This window comes from Chrysemys picta, chromosome 1 (genome assembly GCF_011386835.1).
Source record: "Chrysemys picta bellii isolate R12L10 chromosome 1, ASM1138683v2, whole genome shotgun sequence".
Lineage (NCBI taxonomy): Eukaryota > Metazoa > Chordata > Testudines > Emydidae > Chrysemys > Chrysemys picta.
Window position 1 is genome coordinate 272524567 of NC_088791.1, and position 22622 is coordinate 272547188.

General features: G+C 49.8%; 1 protein-coding gene and 1 long non-coding RNA gene across 6 annotated transcripts in view; one reads left to right on the plus strand and one right to left on the minus strand.

Annotated features, from left to right (window-relative positions):
- Window positions 1–1984, minus strand: part of NDFIP2 (Nedd4 family interacting protein 2) — a 66791-nt gene extending 64807 nt beyond the window's left edge. For 3 of the 4 annotated variants that reach the window (XR_010597738.1, XR_010597737.1, XM_042861667.2), the window contains exon 1: window positions 1694–1924. Coding sequence is in view for 2 of the 4 variants with exons in the window: in XM_042861667.2 (XP_042717601.2) it covers window positions 1694–1729 (36 nt within the window). In the remaining 2 variants the exon portion in view is untranslated. Of the gene's footprint in view, window positions 1–1693 lie in introns of all 4 variants that reach the window. The other variant, XM_005307663.5, reaches the window with a different exon arrangement.
- On the plus strand, window positions 1835–21233 carry LOC135980842 (uncharacterized). 2 transcript variants are annotated; one of them, XR_010597739.1, is made up of 8 exons: window positions 1835–1970; window positions 8082–8305; window positions 10071–10170; window positions 11971–12066; window positions 13237–13350; window positions 19177–19282; window positions 19492–19587; window positions 20192–21233. It is a non-coding gene; the product is annotated as an uncharacterized LOC135980842 (long non-coding RNA). The 2 variants fall into 2 exon arrangements; XR_010597740.1 differs by lacking the exons at window positions 1835–1970; window positions 20192–21233 and adding an exon at window positions 19721–19817 and having other exon boundaries at window positions 8165–8305.
- Window positions 21234–22622: the final 1389 nt, after the last annotated feature.

A 22622-nucleotide genomic window follows, 5' to 3' on the forward strand; every position in this document is an offset into this window, starting at 1 on the left:
AGCACTGTTAACATAGTGCCTCTTGGTTGCAGTGTATGTAAGCAAGCAGGCTGCCACAATTTGGGCCATGTCAAATTCTTTAGAATGATTTAAGGTGTAGCCATGGAATACACTGCAATAATCCAGTCTCGACGTGACAAAGGCATCAATCACAGAAGCAAGGCCTATGTCAGAAAGAAATAGGCTGCTGGCAAAGTACAGGTGGTAAAAACGTTCCAGGACACTGCTGCAGTGTGATTATCCAAGAGCAGATGGGGATCCAGCACTGTCCCCAAGTTAAGCACTCAAGTAACACGTGAAAGACATCCCATCTATCAAAGGGAGAGTTAACAACTACCCCATTGTGGGTTCTGAAAAAAGAGGTTTTTAGGACTCTAAAAATGTTATCTCAACACAAATATCTACATTTATTTTGGATTGCAAACAATGCAGCAGAAATGTTTACATCCAAATAGGTTCTGAGATCCAGAAAGACTAGGAAATGGACTAAATATAAGTGAAACTGACTAGTTTGTTTTCATTATTTACTTCTGAGTTTGGACAACAAGTGAATTAGTTACAATTCATATTAATAAAATATAATTATGACTCATCACACAAATTAACCTTTTTTAACATTATGGTCCTTTAAAAATATGATTAAAAGCCACAAAAAATAAAGAAGTTATTGAGTAAGGCTAAAACTTCAGGCTTGCTCTAACTCACTCTTGCGACTATTGCTGAGCCTACATTTTACAAACATAATGTATGTGATGTTAAATATAGGTAGTGGGACTAGAGACATAATACAATCAATTCAGGATGGAGTGTCACCATTGACAATGTACTGTTTTGGGGAAGGGAGAAACACCACAGTGAGAAAGGTGTATTTAATCTAGAAGCAACTGAACGTGATTCTTTGAAAATCTCCCAATGAGACTATATACAAGAAATCATATCCCCGAACCAGGTAACTACAGATTACCCAGAAAAGGATTTAAGAAAAAAAAACACGAATTCACTCCAGCCCACATATGAAGGAAGGAAGGCCGGACTGGGGAAATTCCCCTGCCCCTCTTCATTTCCCTTCCATGTTTTCAATGCCAGGCAGATATAAAAATAAGTCATTAATTTGAGATTCACTCCTTTGGATAAATCTTTGTCGAGCAATGACTGGAGACATCGGTCTGTGATTTAACTTTCAGAAGCGCTGAAGCCTCCCTCCCCTTCCCCTCAACTCTCCAAAAATAAGGCTGTTCAGGAGCCAGGAGAAGGGTTGGGCGAGGACGACCTACGTGCCAGGCACTCGGCCGCCGGGACACGAAAGGGGATCAAGGTTAAGCGCTACGGAGCCATTTCGCTAAGGCCTCCAAGCGTCCCACCCTCGCGGAAGCTGTGAAGTAACCACCCCTGACCCCGATACAGCCACCACAACAAGCCGGGCTCCCCGGCTCCCCTCCCGCGTCAGCAAAACAACACAGCAACGAGACTGACCCAGGCCGGCTCCTCCGTGACAGCCATGGGGCGGAAGCTCCACGTCCCGCCACGCCCGGGGCAGAGAGGCTCGGGCAGGGTGCGAGCTCTCCGGCTCCGGCCACAGGCCCCGCCGCCGGGGAAGTGGCCGCGGTGAGTTCCCCCCGCGCCGGCCCCGCAGAGCCGCCTGGGCCGCAGCGGGGATCCCCGCGCGGCGGAAGGAGCCGGGCCGGTCACTCACCACTTGGTAGCGGCTGGCGGGCTGGTGGTGATCCATCCCGGCCGCCCGCGGACAGACAGTGGCGCGGCCCAACCCCGGCTCCTCCGCGCCCGCTCGCTGGCTCGTTCTCCCCTCGCGGCTACCGCCCTGGTTCAGCGGCTGGGCCCTGCCTTCCCCCTCCGGATGCGGCTGCCTCTGAACCGGAGCCGGCCCCCTCGCTCCGTCACCGCCCCCCGGCCTCGGACCCGCCTTCCGGGGGCGGGGCGCGACAGCCACTTCCCTGCGGAGGAGCACGAAGGTGAGGGCGCCGCCCGTGACGCATATAATAAAGCGGGGGGTGCACGTCGGGGCCCAGCCCGTGTTACACACCAACACACCTATGCGCCTCACACCCCTGTACCCGGTGGGCCCCTCACACGTCCCTGTGCCCTTCCCAGTCCCTTACACGCCACTGGGCTCCCCCTTACACACACTCCCCACTGGGCCCCAGGCCAGCTCCCATTGTAGGACTGATTTCTTTCTCTTAACTTCTCTAAAAGAAAGCCCTGTTCCAGACATTTTAACTTTTACATTTTACCCCAGTGTAGGATTCTTCTGGGATGTCTGCTTTAAAAATAATAATAATTAATAAAAACACAGAAGGGGAGTTTTAAACTGATGTTTTGAAAATTAACAAGGAGTCTGGTGGCACCTTAAAGACTAACAGATTTATTTGGGCATAAGCTTTTGTGAGTAAAAACCTCACTTCTTCAGATGCAGAGTGAAAGTTACAGATGCAGGCATTATATACTGACACATGGAGAGCAGGGAGTTACTTCACAAGTGGAGAACCAGTGTTGACAGGGCCAATTCAATCAGGGTGGATGTAGTCCACTCCCAGTAATAGATGAGGAGGTGTCAATTCCAGGAGAGGAAAAACTGCTTCTGTAGTGAGCCAGCCACTCCCAGTCCCTATTCAAGCCCAGATTAATGGTGTTGAATTTGCAAATGAATTTTAGTTCTGCTGTTTCTCTTTGAAGTCTGTTTCTGAAGTTTTTTTGTTCAATGATAGTGACTTTTAAATCTGTAATAGAATGACCAGGGAGATTGAAGTGTTCACTTACTGGCTTGTGTATGTTACCATTCCTGATATCCGATTTGTGTCCATTTATTCTTTTGCGGAGGGACTGTCCGGTTTGGCCAATGTACATGGCAGAGGGGCATTGCTGGCACATGATGGCATATATGACATTAGTGGATGTGCAGGTGAATGAGCCCCTGATGGTGTGGCTGATGTGGTTGGGTCTTCTGATGCTGTTGTTGCCAGAGTAGATATGGGGACAGAGTAGGCAACGAGGTTTGCTACAGGGATAGGTTCCTGGGTTGGTGTTTCTGTGGTGTGGTGTGTAGTTGAGTATTTGCTTCAGGTTGGGGGGTTGTCTGTAAGCGAGGACTGGCCTGCCTCCCAAGGTCTGTGAGAGTGAGGGATCATTTTCCAGGATAGGTTGTAGATCGTGGATAATGCGCTGGAGAGGTTTTAGCTGGGGGCTGTATGTGATGGCCAGTGGTGTTCTGTTATTGTCCTTGTTGGGCCTGTCCTGTAGTAGGTGATTTCTGGGTACCCGTCTTGCTCTGTCAATCTGTTTCCTCACTTCCCCAAGTGGGTATTGTAGTTTTACGAATGCTTGATAAAGATCTTGTAGGTGTTTGTCTCTGTTTGAGGGGTTGGAGCAAATTCGGTTGTATCTTAGGGCTTGGCTGTAGACAATGGATCGTGTGATGTGTCTTGGATGGAAGCTGGAGGCATGTAGGTATGTGTAGCGGTCAGTAGGTTTCCGGTATAGGGTGGTGTTTATGTGACCATCACTTATTTGTACTGTAGTGTCCAGGAAGTGGATCTCCTGTGTGGACTGGTCCAGGCTGAGGTTGATGGTGGGGTGGAAGTTGTTGAAGTCCAGGTGGAATTCTTCAAGGGCCTCCTTTCCGTGGGTCCATATGATGAAGATGTCATCAATGTAGCGCAAGTAGAGGAGGGGCACTAGGGGACGAGAGCTGAGGAAGCGTTGTTCTAAGTCAGCCATAAAAATGTTGGCATACTGTGGGGCCATGCGGGTACCCATAGCAGTGCCACTGACTTGAAGGTATAAGTTGTCCCCAAATCTGAAGTGGTTGTGGGTGAGGACAAAGTCACAAAGCTCAGCCACCAGGCTTGCTGTGGCCTCATCAGGGATACTGTTCCTGACAGCTTGTAGTCCATCCTCATGTGGAATATTGGTATAAAGTGCTTCTACATCCATGGTGGCCAGGATGGTGTTTTCAGGAAGAACATCAATGCACTGTAGTTTCCTCAGGAAGTCAGTGGTGTCTCGAAGATAGCTGGGAGTGCTGGTAGCATAGGGTCTGAGGAGAGAGTCCAAATAGCCAGATAATCCTGCTGTCAGAGTGCCAATGCCTGAGATGATGGGCCGTCCAGGGTTTCCGGGTTTATGGATCTTGGGTAGCAGATAGAATACCCCTGGTCGGGGTTCTGGGGGTGTGTCCATGTAGATTTGTTCCCGTACTGTAGCTGGGAGTTTCTTGAGCAATTTTGAAAATTGTATCTGAACTTCACTTTTGACATTTTTTCTAACTCTTTTGTAGGGTTGTCAAGCGATTAAAAAATAATTGTGATTAACTGCACTGTTAATAATAAAATACCATTTATTTAAATATTTTTGGATGTTTTCTACATTTTCAAATATAATTACCAGTATTTCAATAACAACACAGAATAAAAAGTGTACAGTGCTCACTTTATATTTATTTTCTATTACAAGTGTTTGCACTGTAAAAAAAAAATGAATAGTATTTTTCAATCTCTTTATCATGAAAGTTGAACAAATGTAGAATTATGTACCTAAAAAACTGCATTCAAAAATAAAACAATGTAAAATTTTAGAGCCTACAAGTCCACTCAGTCCTACTTCTTGTTCAGCCAATCACTCAGACAAACAAGTTTGTTTGCATTTACAGGAGATAATGTTGCCCTCTTCTTGTTTACAATGTCACCTGAAAGTGAGAACAGGCATTCTCATGGCACTGTTGCAGCCGGTGTCACCAGGTATTTACGTGCCAGATGTGCTAAAGATTCACATGTCCCTTCATCCTTTAACCACCATTCCAGGGGACATGCATCCATGCTGATGACAGGTTCCGCTTGATAACAATCCAAAGCAGTGCACACTGTCGCATGTTCATTTTCATTATCTGAGTTGATGTCACCAGCAGAAGGTTGATTTTCTTTTTTGGTGGTGTGAAAGTTACTAGTGACCCCCCCTTAACAGAGCAGCCTTTATGTCAACCAGTGGCCATTAGGGGGAAGCAGACATTTCAAGTACACAGTAGCCTGAACTTTTCAACTGTGTTCCCTTCAAGGCCTTAAAGTAGTTGGAGCTGGTCCCAAGCCGGTTTTCACTGACCAGATAGCAAAAGCACGGGTCTAACAACCACCAATCAAGTGTTAACACTGCAAGGACCTTTGTTTAAATGTGTATAAAGAATCTGTAAAATGTGTGTAAGACAGAGTTTTTGTACTAAAGTGCAAAGCTCTCCTTTCTTCTGCAGAATAAAGCAACTCCTCCTTATCCCTGTCTGGCTGTTATTGGCTCTCAGCTAGGTGGACCCGATATTTCGGTCACAGTTTCTGGCGACTCCGCCGGGACTCTCCTAGCTCGGACATTGGACTCCGGACGGCTGCGGCGAATTGAGAACGGCGCCAACAAGGTGTTTCGCCCCTTTTCTCTGCTTCACCGCAGCCCCTAGGGTTCGTGCTCCGATAAGGTGAGTCCTAATAAAATAAGAAGACACTATCTAGTTCTGGTCTGGTTAACCGGTTAATAAATTTCTGTCTTATACATTTGGGCGTTAGGTGTGTGGACGGAACTGAGCCTCTCATTCGTAATTCCTCAGAGTGGAAGCCATCACGTGCGATGAAGCTCTAAAGTCGAATTGAGATCCTTCTGTCCCGTCCCCTGTAGCAGTCAGTATTAGTAAAAATTCCTGTAATAGAATCCTATTAGGCCATAATTCCCTCTGTTCTCTGTGTAATTCTCTGTTAAAGTGTCAGCAGGCAAATAAGTGAGTCTCTGGTAATTAAACCATAATTCCCTCTGTTCTCTGTGTAATTCTCTGTTAGAGTGTCAGCAGGCAGATAGGTAAGTCTCTGGTCTCTGGTAAAACCCTCTGAAAATAGCCCTTTAAATTATATGTTAAGTAAATAGTCTTTACCCGGTGTTTAAAAAAAAATAGTTACACCTTGTGTAAAAATTAATGTAGCTAGTGTTGTAAAAATTAAATTGTAAAGAAAATGTGCATTTTCCCCAAAACATGTGCAGTGTATATTGTATCAAAAGTAAAAAAAATGCAAACCCAGCATCCGAGACTGCTATAACATGAAATATAAGGCAGAATGCAGGTAAAATAGAGTCAGAGACATACAATTCTCCCCCAAGGAGTTCAGTCACAAATTTAATTAACACATTATTTTTTTAATGAGTGTCATCAGCATGGAAGCATGTCCTCAGGAATGGTGGTCAAAGCATGAAGGGGCATATGAATGTTTAGCATATCTGGTACGTGAATAATTTGCAACGCCAGCTACAACAGTGCCATGCGAATGCCTGTTCTCATTTTCTGGTGACATTGTAAATAAGAAGAGGGCAGGATTATCTCCTGTAAATGTAAACAAACTTGTTTGTCTGAGCGATTGACTGAAGAAGAAGTAAGACTGAGTGGACTTGTAGGCGCTGAAGTTTTACATTGTTTTGTTTTTGAATGCAGTTATATAACAAAAAAAAATCTATTTTTGTAAGTTGCAATTTCACAACAAAGAGATTGCACTACAGTACTTGTATGAGGTGAATTAAAAAATACTATTTCTTTTGTTTATCATTTTTACAGTGCAAATATTTGTAATAAAATAATATGAACTTTGATTTCAATAACAACACACAATACACTATATATGAAAATGTAGATAAACATCCACAATATTTAATAAATTTCAATTGGTATTTTATCAACAGTGCGATTAAAAGTACAATTAATCGCAATTAATTTTTTTGAGTTAATTGTGTGAGTTAATTGTGATTAATCGACAACCCTACTCTTTTGGCTTCTTTATATCTCTAAAGCAGCATGGCCTAGAAACTCCAAATATGGGGCCCAATTCTGCACACTGCTTCCATGGAGCATCGCTATTACTTCAGTGGGGCTCTGTGTGGTGGAAGGGTCCACTCAAGCAGAGCTGCTTACAGGATCAGTTGGGGCTTTGTTGTGTTGGCCTTGGTGAGAATTGACTTTTAGTATTCTTATGTTGGTTTTGCAGGGAGGAGGGGACAATAGAGCAGAACCCGGGGGTGTTTCCTGGGGAAATTCAAAAGTAATATATAAAAAATTTAGATACATACACACACAGTGTAAAATTTATATTAAAATGTGTGATACCCTAAGCCAGTGGTTTTCAAACTTTTTTTCTGGCAACCTAGTTGAAGAAAATTGTTGATGCCCGCGACCCAAAGGAGCTGGGAATGAGGGATTTGGGCTGTGGGAGGGGCTCAGGGCTAGGGCAGAGGGTTGGGGTTATGGGGGTGAGGGCTACAGGGTGGGGACAGGAATGAGGTGTTTGGGGTGCAGAAGGGGGTTCTGGGTGTGACGGTGCACCCCATAAGGCTTTATGGAAATATGCTTATGAATGTATATATGACATAACTGGAATATGTTTTATGCTACATATGCCATGTAACATATCTCTGTAAAGGTTATGATCTACTGAATCTATTCATCCTCTTTGTATGTATGTGTCATTGTTGTATTCAAAGTTATGAATATTGGCTGTGTACTTGCTTGATTTCTAAGGCCTTGGCTACACTGGCGTTTTACAGCGCTGCAACTTTCTCGCTCAGGGGTGTGAAAAAACACCCCCCTAAGCGCAGCAAGTTACAGCACTGTAAAGCGCCAGTGTAAACAGTGCCCCAGTGCTGGGAGCCGCCCTCCCAGCGCTGTAAGCTAAACCCCTTGGGGAGGTGGAGTACCTGCAGCGTTGGGAGAGCTCTCTCCCAGCATTGGCGCCGTGACCACACTCGCACTTCAAAGCGCTGCTGTAGGAGCGCTCCCGCGGCAGCGCTTTGGAGTTTCGAGTGTAGCCAAGCCCTAAGTAGCCTTAGTAAAGCATTTGGTCAGCTTCTTGAGAAAGGAATGTGCAAATTAAGTGCCCAATCAAGAAATACTTAATGGACGATGAATCTTGGAAGGCTCCAATCAACATAAGAAGTCTACCTGAGGACGTTCAGGGTAGCATGTAAACAATGGCTGCTGCCTGTAAAAACTGAGTCATTCATGGACATGTGACTTGCCCTTGTGACTCCAAAACTCCATCTTGCATTTTGCATAGGAGAGAGGAGGGGGTCTCTACCCACAAGCGAAAGTCTATTTAAGCCCCTGGGAGACCCCTCCTTTTTGTCTTCAGCTGGCTAAAGAGGTAGCCTCTCCACCCCCAAGGATACCTGAAAGAAACTGGAACAAAGGACAGTAACTACAGGGGGTGTGAGTGATTGCTGGACCCAGAGTAGAAGGAGACTAGTCTGTAAAAGGAAGCTTACTGGAATTCCTCTGAGGGTGAGTTTTTTATCTGTATTCAGTTTTCTTACTGTATTAGACATAGACTTGCGTATTCTATTTTATTTTGCGTGGTAGTTCACCATGTTCTGTCTGCTATTACTTGGAACCACTTAAATCCTACTTTTTGTATTTAGTAAAATCACTTTTTACTTATTAATTAACCCAGAGTATGTATTAATATCTGGGGGGGGCAAACAGCTGTGCATATCTCTCTATCAGTGTTATAGAGGGCGAACAATTTATGAGTTTACCCTTATACTTATACAGAGTAAAACAGATTTATTTCGGGTTTGGACCGCATTGGGAGTTGGGCATCTGAGTGTTTAAGAAAGGAGCACTTCTTAAACTGCTTTCAGTTTAAGCCTACAGCTGTTAGGGAACGTGGTTCAGACCTGGGTCTGGGTTTGCAGCAGGCTAGCGGGTCTGACTCAAACCAGGCAGGGCATTGAAGTCCCAAGCTGGGAGGGCAGGGTAAGCAGGGGCAGAAGTAGTCTTCGCACATCAGTTGGCAGCCGAAGGGGGTTTCTGTGATCCAACCTGTCACACTGGGTATGTGGGGGGCTCAGCGCTGGGGCAGAGGCACGGGCTTACCTCGGGCGACTCCCGGTCAGCGGCACAGCGGGGGTGCTTCCTGCCTGACCTGGCACCGCAGACCGTGCTGTGTCCCGGAAATGGCTAGCAGCAGGTCCAGATTTTAGGTGGAGGCATGCAAGCGGCTCCGTGCAGCTGTCGCCCACAGGCACCTCCCCACCCAGCGGCCAATGTGAGTGCAGAGCCGGTGCTTGGTGCAAGGGCCACACGCGGAGCCCCGTGGCCCCCCCGCCTAGGAGCTGGACCTGCTGTTGGCCGCTTCTGGGGCGCAGCGCAGTATGAGAACAAGTAGGGACTAGCTGCCTTAGCCAAGCAGCACCGCCGACGGGACTTTTAACAGCCCGGTTGGCGGTGCTGACCAGAGCCACCGTGACCCAGTGCCTTACATTCCGACCCGCAGTTTGAAAACCACTGCCCTATGATAAGGTAGATAGGGAAAGGTTTAATTAGAAGCTCATTGCATATATTTTTGCACTTTTAAGGGACAAAGTTAAGTTTAGGTGGATGATATAAATAGGATGGAGTGAGAGATACCCATTGACTTCCTGGGGCTATGGATCAAATCCTAATGGCGTTACTCTTTTAGCTCTGTGCATTAGTACCGAAGTTCGTGAATTCAAACCTTGCTGATGACTCATGAGAGGTGGCTGTTACACAACACAAAGAGACAAATTAACCTCTGATGTAACTCCACTATATTCAAAATCAATTTAGGATGAAACAGGAGGAAATTATTCTAGTAGGGACTGACTCAAATAACACAGTTGTCACTTATGCTATGGTATACTGAATTTTGGACTATTTATTATTGCCTCAGAAGGGGAAGAGACTATAACCAAAGAGAGGAGAAAGAAGTACATCTGAAGTACGTGTCTCACATAGATAGCCTATACATTGAGTCAGAACAAACCCTTTTCATATATACCATACTAAATAACTAAACATATAGCCTATCTAGCTAGATGTTTCATAGTCATTAAATGAGATGGGCTAAAGAGTAACTCCAGTGACGTATATTGAGTTATAGTAGGGATTAATTTGACCTACTAAGGTTTACACTCTGCTTAATGTTTACTGTGTTGATTTTTCTTCTTTGTTTCTACTGCATGCCAAAACACAAAACAAAACAAACAAACAAACAAAAACCCCACACACTTTGTTTCTCTTAAAGATAACTAGATTTGGATCTGATGACTTGTGACAGAGTTATCCTTTTGGTACCACAGAGGAAAGGAAATTGCACCTAAATTTCAGAGGATGCTGAGTCAAGAGTAAGTACAAGTCATGTAATAACTTGTAATAACAAGTAATAAAAGGGCAGAAAGCATTCTGTATGATGCTGTGAGGATGTTAGCCAAAGGTCACTGGGAACTTAGGAGCAAGGCTGCCAGACTAGGTTACAACATTTATTTATTTTTTGGAAGCTATGAGGAATGCAGTACAAAAGACATGCCACTTCTCCAGATTGGATCCAAATTGTAGATGGCACTTGCTGCTCACAGAAACCAAACAAACAGACAACTGAGTATTACTATAAAGGATGTATGTTCTCAAAGTAGTATCTCTTAAAGCTTTTTAATTAAGCTTCCATCACTATTGTACTACAAGCCATGTTTGTCAGATGACATGGAAGGTTTTCCCCCCCGAGACTTCTTTTGTTTTGATTATTTAAAAAAAAATCAACTTGTTTTTAGTTAAGCTACAAATGCAAGGAAAATTCAGAGTCAAAGCTTAAACTCCAGGCTGTTTCTTGATAAATCACTTAACCTTTTGTATCCAACTAACATAACACAACACATACTGTGTGGGTGTTTCCACTGCAAGAAGCAAGTTGCCCGGTCATATGTTAAATGGCTTTTCAGTGTTTTAGCAGATCCACAGAGCTATTTCTGCCCTTTCCCTCCCAGAATGATTTTGTTGCTTCCCTACATAGTACCTCTTACAACCATGGTTATAGTAGCGCATTCTGAGACAGCTATGCCAGAGTGTCCAAAAGTGTTGTTTGGAGCATGGATTTTTCAGAAAATTGCCAGAGGAGAGGGACTGAATTATGGGATGGAGCCAGAAGGACCCGTGGAACCAGTGAAGCTAGGGTTACCATATTTTGTGCCTCCAAATGGAGGACACTCCACGGCCCCGCCCCCAGCCCCGCCCCCAGCCCCGCCCAACCCCGCCCCCTCCCCAAAGTCTCCGTCCCCTCCCCTGCTTCCCGCGAATATTTGATTCGCGGGAAGCCTGAAGCAGGTAAGGAGGGTGTGGGGGGAGGAGGCGCGGCCCAGGCTGGCCCCCCGGCGTTTCCAGCCTGGGTCAGCTCGGGCCCTGGGGTGCCGGCCCCGGCCGACCACCCCCGGCCCGCCCAGCACTGCCGGCCCCCGGCGGCCCGGCGCACCCCCCCGGCTCCCGGCCCCCCGCGGGCCCGGCTCCCCGCCGGCCCAGCTGACCGGCTCCCCGCGGGCCCGGCTGACCCGGCTCCCCGCGGGCCTGGCGGACCCGGCTCCCCGCCGGCCCGGCTCCCCGCGGGCCCGGCTCCCCGCGGGCCCGGCCGACCCAGCTCCCCGCGGGCCCGGCCGACCCGGCTCCCCGCCGGCCCGGCTCCCCGCGGGCCCGGCCGACCCGGCTCCCCGCCGGCCCGGCTCCCCGCCGGCCCGGCCGACCCGGCTCCCCACCGGCCCGGCTCCCCGCCGGCCCGGCTGACCGGCTCCCCGCGGGCCGGCTGACCTCCCGATTTTCCCAGACATGCCCGGCTTTTGGGGATTTCCCCCCGGACGGGGATTTGAGCCCCCAAAAGCCGGACATGTCCGGGAAAATCCGGACGTATGGTAACCCTACGGGTGGGGGTGTGGGGTCTGGGAGGGATTAGGGTACAGGAGGGGATTCCGACCTGGGGCAGGGGGTTGGGGTGCCGGGTGTGAGGTCTGGGAGGGAATTTGGGTGTGGGAGGGGGTTCCAACCTGGGGCAGGGTTTCTGGGTGCGAGCTCCAGCCAGGCGGCACTTACCTCAGCCAGCTCCTGATCAATGGCACACGGGTGCTAATGCAGGCTCCTGACCCCTGGTCTCCCTCCGCTGGCAGGCTCTGAGCAAGGCCTGCGCCGAGAACATGGATGACGAGCTCTCGATCCTGCTGACAGCACCCCCCAGCACAGACAAACTCCAGCACATCTTGGAGGTGAGCAGAATGGGGAGGGGCAGCAGGGGTTTTACCTTAGCCCTGGGGACTCCTAGAAAGAAGAGACTGGAAAATCCATGTTTCTATTGGATCCTTCCGAGTATGCATTCGTGATATAAACTCACTGGGTGACCTTGGGGTAACTCACTTCCCCCTTACGGCATCAGTCTTCTCCACTATCAAATCTACACTGGGGAAGAAGGACAGAAGCCCCGACAATCACCTTCACCTCTGGGTGTCTGGTCCTGGGAGCCGAAACCAACTGGACTATCTGCCCCATCTCCTAAACTGCCCTGTCTTTCCCTCCTAGGGCCTGGTCCTTAGTGCTCAACCTGGCCCCTTCCCAGCTTGTCCCTGACCTTTAAAGGACTCTCCAAGCCCCTCCCATGCCTGCTTCCCTTGGGGTCTCTCTCCTGGCTGAGCACAGGCTGCCCTTCTATCTCTCAGCAGGCCTGGGTCCTAATCACAGGCTGCGTCTTGTCACGTGACCCCCACACTTATTCCCTTCACCCTAGGGAGCTGCATCACCTGGGCCAGGTGCAGTTGAGCTCCAACCCCTTTCCTGGCCATCTCACCCTGGGACAGGTTGAAACTGGAAACCTGTGGGTAACAGTAACTGGTTGCTCGCAAAAGTGCTGAAGACACAATGGAAGAGGAAATCCTTTGGCCTGGATTGAAATTATTCCGACTAAAAGTGAATGAGAGAAAATAGGTCCAGAGTTCTCTTCCTAGCAGCAGAAAATGTAGCGATTGATAGAGGTTCAGGTCAGAAAGGACCATTATGTGCATCTAGTCGCCCCTCCTGTATAACTCAGGGCCTAGAATGTGACCAAGTGGTTCCTTCAGCCAACCATAGCATGGGACTGAGCCAGAGCATGTCTTTTGGAACGACATCCACATGCAGGAGAGCCAGCTGGCTACCAGAAAATCTCTCTTCTGCAGTGACGTGGGGTTAAGGGACACGGGGGAAAAGACATGGAGGCTGTGACTAAACTTAGAGCAGCAAGGCCAGGAAAACCAGGGTTAGGTCCCAGGCCTGGCTATCAGATCTACTGTTTTCTATTCCTGGCTTTGGGACCATGAGCGAGTCTCTGCACCGCTGGGTGCCTCGGTTTCCCCAGCTATCAAATGGAGCTAATCAAGGTTTTGTTTGTTCTCGTCATTTTACAGGGTGGGAAACCGAGACACAGTTGGGACCTGTCTACACTACAGGTCTGTCGTGCGTTTGTAATCTGCTGACCCCCACATGTTGTTCAGAGCCTATGGACAACACAGCTCCTAAAGGTACGTTTGTTCTGTGCTTATCCCCTATGTACCAGCAGGGCTGGACAGCATTTCTCACTGTGCTCTGGGGAGCAGGTCCTGGGTACTAAGGGTCTGAAGAAGCTCTCAAGGACTAATTTTTTAAAAGAATTGTTATCAATGAATTGGGAGAAAACATACAATCACTGCGGATAAGATTGGGGGGTGACAAAATACAGGCAGAGTGGTAATTCCTGATGGGGAGAGGGCAGTGATACAGAGCGATCTGGCTCATTCGGCCAGCTGGACCCATTCAAAGAAAACAAGTTTGAGCAGAGCCCAATGCAAGGTCCTATGCGTGGCAACAAGGCACGCCGGCCACACCTCCAGAATGGGGACGTGTATCCAGGAAAGCAGTGACTCTGAAAAGGATTTAGGGGCCAGAGTGGAGAAGCCACTCAACATGAGCTCCCAGTGTGATGCTGTGGTGAACAGGGCTAAAGCCATCATTAGACGAAGGAGCAGAGCCGTGAGTAGGATAGGGAGGTGACACAGCAGCAGTGAGACTGCTATTGGAATACTGCCTCCAGTGTTGGTGTCCTCCTTTGAAAAAGATGGTCCTAGAAATTGGAGCTGGGGCAGCAAAGAGCCACCAAATGTTCTGAGGGCTGGAGAAAAATGCCTTCTAGTGAGCTATTGAAAGAGCTCAACCTGTTTAGCTTATCAAAAGAAGATTGAAGGGGACTTCATTGAAGTGTTGATGTGCCTTAATGGAGAGAAAATACTGGGGATTAAAGGGCTCTCTAGTCTAGCAGAGAAAGGCAGAACAAGACCCAATGGCTGGAAGGTGAAAAGAGACAAATTCCTATGACAAATAAGGCACAAATATTCAACAGCGAGGATGATTGAACACAGGAAGAAGCTACCAAGGAAAGTGGTGGATTCTCCATCTCTTGATGTCATTAATAAAGACTAGATGCCTTTCCGGAATGTGTTTGCCCCAAAAGTAGCTATTGTGATAGACAGGAGGCCTGTGATATGCAGGGGGTCAGATTAGATGCTCTAACTGTCTCTTCTGGCCATAAAGTCTACTCATTTCTGAGAAACCGAGTGTAGCATTGGGAGCAGCTTGTGATGTTTTACTGTCTAGCCGGCTTGCTTCCTAGAATGAACACTCATTGAGCGGGGTGATCCCCAGAGAGTAGCTCAAACCTCCAAAGTGTCTGCCCTGTGGCAGGACATTAACACTGCAGGGGAGGGGTGGGTGTGGCAGTGACATCACAAAGGCCTTTTGCAGGACCTCGGCCTATTGGCCAAAGGTGCAGGGGAGGTGGTGACCTCACAGAGGGATGCTGACATCAGCCAGGCAGGACAGGGGCGCAGGGCCAAGGAAACCTCAGAGACCCCTGTGGCTTTGCTTCAGCAAGTCTCCTCTCGAGATCTCTCTTTGAGGTCTGAGAGAGTATTTGGGTTCGTGTATGTGAGCACCAGGAGGAACCTCTTTTGAGTTTTCTCCTTTCTTTTTCCTGATTTCATTAGAAATCTGACGTCCCTGTTTAGAAGGTAAGAGCCTCCGAGAGGTTTGGAACCTGTTCAGTCTGCTGCATCTGGCTCCAGCTGAATTTTAGGCATGGAAAACACTAGCTTAAGGTGGCCAAATTTTATTCCCCACCTGGGATTTTGTCCCTTAGAATCTCTGGGGACATTAAGGTTTGTCCTTTTTCTTTTACCTTTTCCTCTATCCCTCCCTCCTTTCTTTTCATCTCTTACTTCTTTTGTCCTTTCCCTGTTCCCCTCCCACCACCAGGAGGGGTGTGTGTGTGTCATGGGGGTTGCTCTACAACTCCCATTGTGGGAGGTCCACCGAAAAATGTGGGGCTGAAATAGTGCTCAGACAGTGATCCTCAGCGGTGACCTGGGCCATCCTTTGGGCTCTCTGGTGAGAACCCTCATCCTCCCGCCCCTCGGTCTCTACCCTGATTGGCTGAGCAGGGGGTTATTGACAGGGAGGAGACTCAGGTCCCTGTTGTTTTCTTTTAAGACCAAGTAAATAGTCATAACCAGTCATATGTTCGACAAATTTTGCTGCGTCTCTGCAGTTCATTATTTTCTCTAACATTCCAGTTCTCCTAAAATACTTGCTGAATAATTACTATGAACTCTTGCTGGTCTGGAACTCACTTGAGAGCACTTTATTCAGGTCATTCAATGTCTGAAATTCAAGATCCGATGGTTAGTTTGAAAATCAGGGCTCTTGGGTCCTATTCCCAACTCTGCCACGGACTGGCTGTGTGACCTAAGACAAGTCAATTCTCCTTTCTCAGCCTCAGCTTCTCCCTCTTTCAAGTAGGGATAACAATCCGCCCTATTTACCTCCCGGCAGGTGGAGAATGGGGATCTATTGGAGAGTGTCACTAGGAGCAGTGCATAAGATGAGGTGTCCTATCCTGTTTACTCAGATCAGATTAGGACATAATAGAATGGCTGAAATAGTCTATTTTATTTGTATTTTATTATGTTGCAATTGTTAAAAGCAGCACCTACTTAGCTCAGACTGAAACATCTTATCTAATTTTTGAGATCTAAGTATCTCCTCTTTGTGTAGCTCAAACCTCCAAAGTGTCTGCCCTGTGGCAGGACATTAACACTGCAGGGGAGGGGTGGGTGTGGCAGTGACATCACAAAGGCCTTTTGCAGGACCTCGGCCTATTGGCCAAAGGTGCAGGGGAGGTGGTGACCTCACAGAGGGATGCTGACATCAGCCAGGCAGGACAGGGGCGCAGGGCCAAGGAAACCTCAGAGACCCCTGTGGCTTTGCTTCAGCAAGTCTCCTCTCGAGATCTCTCTTTGAGGTCTGAGAGAGTATTTGGGTTCGTGTATGTGAGCACCAGGAGGAACCTCTTTTGAGTTTTCTCTTTTCTTTTTCCTGATTTCATTAGAAATCTGACGTCCCTGTTTAGAAGGTAAGAGCCTCCGAGAGGTTTGGAACCTGTTCAGTCTGCTGCATCTGGCTCCAGCTGAATTTTAGGCATGGAAAACACTAGCTTAAGGTGGCCAAATTTTATTCCCCACCTGGGATTTTGTCCCTTAGAATCTCTGGGGACATTAAGGTTTGTCCTTTTTCTTTTACCTTTTCCTCTATCCCTCCCTCCTTTCTTTTCATCTCTTACTTCTTTTGTCCTTTCCCTGTTCCCCTCCCACCACCAGGAGGGGTGTGTGTGTGTCATGGGGGTTGCTCTACAACTCCCATTGTGGGAGGTCCACCGAAAAATGTGGGGCTGAAATAGTGCTCAGACAGTGATCCTCAGCGGTGACCTGGGCCATCCTTTGGGCTCTCTGGTGAGAACCCTCATCCTCCCGCCCCTCGGTCTCTACCCTGATTGGCTGAGCAGGGGGTTATTGACAGGGAGGAGACTCAGGTCCCTGTTGTTTTCTTTTAAGACCAAGTAAATAGTCATAACCAGTCATATGTTCGACAAATTTTGCTGCGTCTCTGCAGTTCATTATTTTCTCTAACATTCCAGTTCTCCTAAAATACTTGCTGAATAATTACTATGAACTCTTGCTGGTCTGGAACTCACTTGAGAGCACTTTATTCAGGTCATTCAATGTCTGAAATTCAAGATCCGATGGTTAGTTTGAAAATCAGGGCTCTTGGGTCCTATTCCCAACTCTGCCACGGACTGGCTGTGTGACCTAAGACAAGTCAATTCTCCTTTCTCAGCCTCAGCTTCTCCCTCTTTCAAGTAGGGATAACAATCCGCCCTATTTACCTCCCGGCAGGTGGAGAATGGGGATCTATTGGAGAGTGTCACTAGGAGCAGTGCATAAGATGAGGTGTCCTATCCTGTTTACTCAGATCAGATTAGGACATAATAGAATGGCTGAAATAGTCTATTTTATTTGTATTTTATTATGTTGCAATTGTTAAAAGCAGCACCTACTTAGCTCAGACTGAAACATCTTATCTAATTTTTGAGATCTAAGTATCTCCTCTTTGTGTAGCTCAAACCTCCAAAGTGTCTGCCCTGTGGCAGGACATTAACACTGCAGGGGAGGAGTGGGTGTGGCAGTGACATCACAAAGGCCTTTTGCAGGACCTCAGCCTATTGGTCAAAGGTGCTGGGGAGGTGGTGATCTCACAGAGAGATGCTGACATCAGCCAGGCAGGACAGGGGCGCAGGGCCAGGGAAACCTCAGAGTCCCCTGTAGCTTTGCTTCAGCAAGTCTCCTTCTCGAGGTCTCTCTTTGAGGACTGAGAGAGTATTTAGGTTCATGTACATGAGCGCCAGGAGGAACCTCTTTTGAGTTTTCTCTTTTCTTTTTCCTGATTTTACTAGAAAACAGACGTCCCTGTTTAGAAGGTAAGAGCCTCCGAGAGGTTTGGAACCTGTTCAGTCTGATGCATCTGGCGCCAGCTGAATTTTAGGCATGGAAAACACTAGCTTAAGGTGGTCGAATTTTATTCCTCACCTGGGATTTTGTCCCTTAGAATCACTGGGGACATTAGGGTTTGTTCTTTTTGTTTTACCTTTTCCTCCATCCCTTCCTCCTTTCTCTTCATCTCTTAAGTCTTCTGTCCTTTCCTCTGTTCCCCTCCCACCACCAGGAGGACTCTGTGTGTGTGTCGTGGGGGGTGCTCTGCAGTGGGAACAGGGACAATTCTCCAACTTTGGGCAGTCGAGAGCCTGGGTGAGATAAGGGGCGTTAAAGCCCTTTGTGAAGGAGAAAGGGGAGTTTCACGGTGTTGAGCACCAAGGAATTCTAAACTTTGCTAAAACATCTAGTCTGCAGAAACCAGAAATGGTTGGGGCCACATTGTAACCATTGTCTTTTTTAAGCCCATTGAGGGATGTGAGTCCCACCCTTTTAGGTATCTGGGGTGCTGGGAGAAGAGAAGAGGTGCCTGTCTCCATTTTATGGCCTCAACAAACTAAGTGCTGTGCCCCAGTTCTCGTCAGAGATCCCTGAAAAAGAACGTCTTCCCATCCATTAACATACCTGGAAAGATACTGGAACCCCTTATTAAACAATCAGTTTGTCAGCACCTACAGGACAATTTGGTTCTTAGGACTAGTGAGCATGGACTTGTCAAGAACAAATCATTCCAAACCAATCCTAGCTCCTTCTTTGGCAGGGTTACGGGCCTAGTGAAGTAAACAGTAGATGTGATCCATCTTGGTGTTAATAAGGACATTCTCACAAACAAACCAGGGAGATGTGGTCTAGATGCAATTAGTATAATATGTGTGCACAGATGGTTGCAAGCCCGTACTCCAACAGCCCAGAACCAAACACTCCTTCTCCTGGGCAGTGCGCTCCGACCTCTAATGGTCAGATGCTGCTTAGCACTGTCAGAGCAGCTTTTGCTGGGGGATTCTCCCAGCACTTTCCAATAGTGGGAAAGTATGAAATCCCCATTTGACTGCTGGGGACAGAGCCTAGAGCGGGGAGCAACTTACCCAAAGTCCCACAGGTCAATAGGAAACTCAGGCGCAGGGCTGGGAGTCACTGCCCCTCCCACTCCCAGGTCACCGCCCAAGGGTGGCTCCTCTGGCAGAGGTGCGGGGAAGGGTCACTCTCTCCTGGCTGGGCTGTTCTTTTCACTCCAGTAACATTGCAACGGCTTTGGGGAGAGGCTCACTCCCAGGATCAGATACAGGAGGGGCAGCAGGGTCCAGGGAACAGGGGCTATTCCTGCCCTGCCACTGTCTGTCTGAGAAACCTTGGCCTTGTCATTCCCTGGCTCGGTGCCTCAGTTTCCATTCTCGCCAGCCTGTGCCTATTTCCCTGCAGTTTCACCTGCGTGTTGGTGCCAGTCCCATCCCCGCACTGCACAGTCTAATACCGGCTCCTCTCTCTTGCCAGCACTATGACACCTGCCGTGGAGCCAGAGCTGGAGACCCACCTCCTCTGAGCTGCCCTGCATGCCGTCTTCACCCTGGGCATGGAGAAGGACACCACCCAAGTGCAGGTAGATCATGCTAAAGTCATGGATTGAAGAGCCAGCTGTCATCCTGCCATGAGTCCTTGCTAATTGCCTGCAGTGGGATGTGAATGAGAGAGGCCAGGATATGTGTTTGGGGGTCTCACCAGTGTTTCCCAGAGACCCCACTTCCCATCCTGTGGCAGGTGTAGCCCCACTTTCCCTAACTCTGACCCATGGCTCTCCCTTGCTTTCAGGATCCGCCTAGGGTCTTGCCAGACCTCCTGGATGCCATGCTGGGGAACCTGCTGGCAGAGTCCCCAGACACCGACAGGCTCCAGTACATCTTGGAGGTGAGCCCGATGAGAGAGGTGGGGACAATTTTACCTTCACTCTTAGATCCATTTTCCAGTCTGTCCTCCTAGCCGGGCCCCAAGTGGGCATCCTTGGTCAGGGCAGTCAGTGCAATGCCTCCTTTCCCCACAGCACATTAACTACTAGATCGTGTCCACGGTGCCGCGAGAGAGAGCCAGGGCCGTTAAGAGCAGCACTGCCCTGCTCAGATTCACCATCACCCTCCCTGAGTTTGACGTAAGTGACCTCTGACCCCAGCTTCCTGACTCCAGGCGTAGGTGATCTGGCTCCGACGGGCTGTAGGATCTGCTGCTGCAGGGGCTGTGGGTTAGGAGTGTTCCTCTTGGGGAGGCAGAGTCAGAGCAGAGAGTGAGCCTGGCTTGAGTCAAGTTCTTCTTGTCCTAGTTAAGTGGTGACTCTGGGCTTTTAAGGGGACTGTGCTCCAGGTTCATGCCTCCCTGTCATCCTGGAGCAGCTGGGGAAGCAAGTCCTCATGGAGGGCCCTGCAGAGGGGCTGAGGGGAAGGAGAGTCCTGGCCCGGGGGGGACTGGGAGCTGACAGGAAAATGCTGATGGAGTCCCCTCTCCCTCTCCCGTCCATTAGAACTCAGCGGAATTCCCCAGGATGGGTCACCACATGGCACAGCTAGCTCTGTCCGTCAGTGACCCAGCCAAGGACATCAGCCGGCAGGCCAGGGAGGGGGTTTACCGGCTCTACCAGCTGCTGCTGCACCAGAGGAGTAAGGAACCCAGCTGGGAAATGGCACCCGCTAGAAGAGTGAGACTGGGACCCCAGCCAATTTCTCTCAGATTGACCCCGGCTGGAGGATGAGTCTCTCTATCTCTTTCTGTGTTCCACACCACGCCCTGCAATTCTGTTGGGCCGGGCACGCAGCGAGGACTCTGCCCACTGTGCAGCCACCAATGGGATTGGAAGGACACAAGCCCTGCAACCAGAAGGACAAATGTGTGTGTGTGTGTCTCTCTCCCTGTCACCTACTCCCTCCTGGGGGAAACCCAGCAGCTGATGGGGGACAAGGTGAGCAGCTGCATTAGACTCAGGAGATTGGGGCGCGGCCCAGGCCTCATTCCCATCCTGTGGCCATTCGCTGGCCTGGCACAAGAAGCCTGGTGGGGAATGAAAGGGAGAGCAGGTGCTCCTGGGAAGGGAGATGAATTCACCTCCATGAGCAGGAGCGAGCCAGCTTGTCCCCGGAGCAGCTCCAGCCAGCTCTTTAGCCAGGCTAATTAATGACAAGCTTTGCCTCATCCCAGACTTATGTTCTTAGGACAGGGTGCTATCGCTCTTGGGAAGGGCAGGAGAGTCCCCCAAGTGCCCTCTGCGAGACTCTCCTGTCCCACAGGGCCGCACCCAATTCCTAGTGGTCTGGTGTCTGTGTCACCCGAGCCACCACCCAGAGTTGCTCCCATCACTGGCAGCCTGGGAGGCCAAGGACTGACGGGTGATGGCGTCTGACCAGGCAGGGCTGAGGCACATGGGCAGGGGACGCTTGCCCTGCTGCTGGCAAGGCTGGACCCGTTCTGGAGAGAACAGGAGGATTCAGTCAGCAGTAGGGTTACCATGTCTAATAAATAAAAAAAGAGGACCCTCCACGGGCCCTGGCCCCGCCCATTTTCCCACCCCTAGCCCCGCCCCAACTCCGCTCCTTCCCCGCCCTAACTCCGCCCCTCCTCCCTCCCACTCCCAGCCATGGGGAGAGGGCTGCCACAGCGCTACCGGCTTCACGGTTTGCCGTGCAGCCCCCAGACCCTGCGCCCCCGGCCGGCACTTCCCCAGCGCAGCTGGAGCACGGGAGGGGAAGCGCCCACCCGGTAGCGCTGGCTCGTGCAGCTCGGCTCTTAAAGTCTGAGAGGGGAGGAGCGGAGCAGCTCAGCTGGAGCCCGGGAAGGGAAGTGCCTGGCCGGCGGCTCGGGGTCTGGAGGAAGGGGGGGTGCTGCCCGAAGCAAGTAGCGCTGGCTCGGGCAGCTCGGCTCTTAAAGTCTGAGAGGGGAGGAGCGGAGCAGAGCAGCCGCGGGAGAGGAAGTACCCGGCCAGCATTTTCCCGGACATGTTTGGCTTTTCGGCAATTCCCCCCGGACGGGGGTTTGATTGCCGAAAAGCAGGACATGTCCGGGAAAAAACGGACGTATGGTAACCCTAGTCAGCAGGGGCTGCCGATCCGTCCCATTCACCAGGGCTGCCATCCTGCGGCTTCAGCATTACTGGCTGGGGTGACTTGAGGAAAGGTCTCAACCTCCCCACATCCCACTTCACTGCTGCCAGAATCCCTCCTGCCCCCCCCCCCGCTACAGTCCCCTCCCTACCCAACCTGCATGGGGCTGGAGGAGAGGGGTCTGAGAACTTGAGCTGTGGATTGGAGGTGGAACAGCTGTCAGGGGCACTGAGGGGGAAGTGGCAGGAGCTCCCCGTACAAGGAAGGGGGTTGCCACTGGAGGTCACTAGGAAGGACAACAAGACTCCATCCTGGGGGTCAGGAGGGGAAATCCATCCCTCAGAGGTGGGCGGAGGCTTGGTGGAAATGCTGCTGGTTCCAGGGGCCGTTAATCCCCCCTGATTCCTCGGAGGCGTCTGAGTCTCAGACAGGTTCTCATTCCCTTGCAGCAGGAGGACGTCACGGCCAATGTGATGCGCCAGCTCCGTATCATGCGGCACTTGCGCCAGGTGCCCGAGGAGCTGCAGGGCCTGTGCCTCCCAGGACACCAGCAACTCCCGCTCTCTGCTGCAGGTACTGCTCTGGCTCTCTGTAAATGGGGAGCTAGTGGAAGGGGAAATGGAGCCCCCTGGCACTCACAGAAACCCTCTCCCCTCTCTGTGGAGCAGGGTCCTTTCCTCTGCCCCCAAATTCCTTCATCTGGGACAGGAGCTCTTTCCCTCACACCCATTCCCCTCCCCTCTTTCCTTGATCTACCCCCATCCCATTCCCCCTGCGCCCAGGCAGAGCTCTGCCTGCCCCATATGGTGCAGAAAGGCCTGTGATATGTAGGGGATCAGATTAGGTGCTCTAACTGTCTCT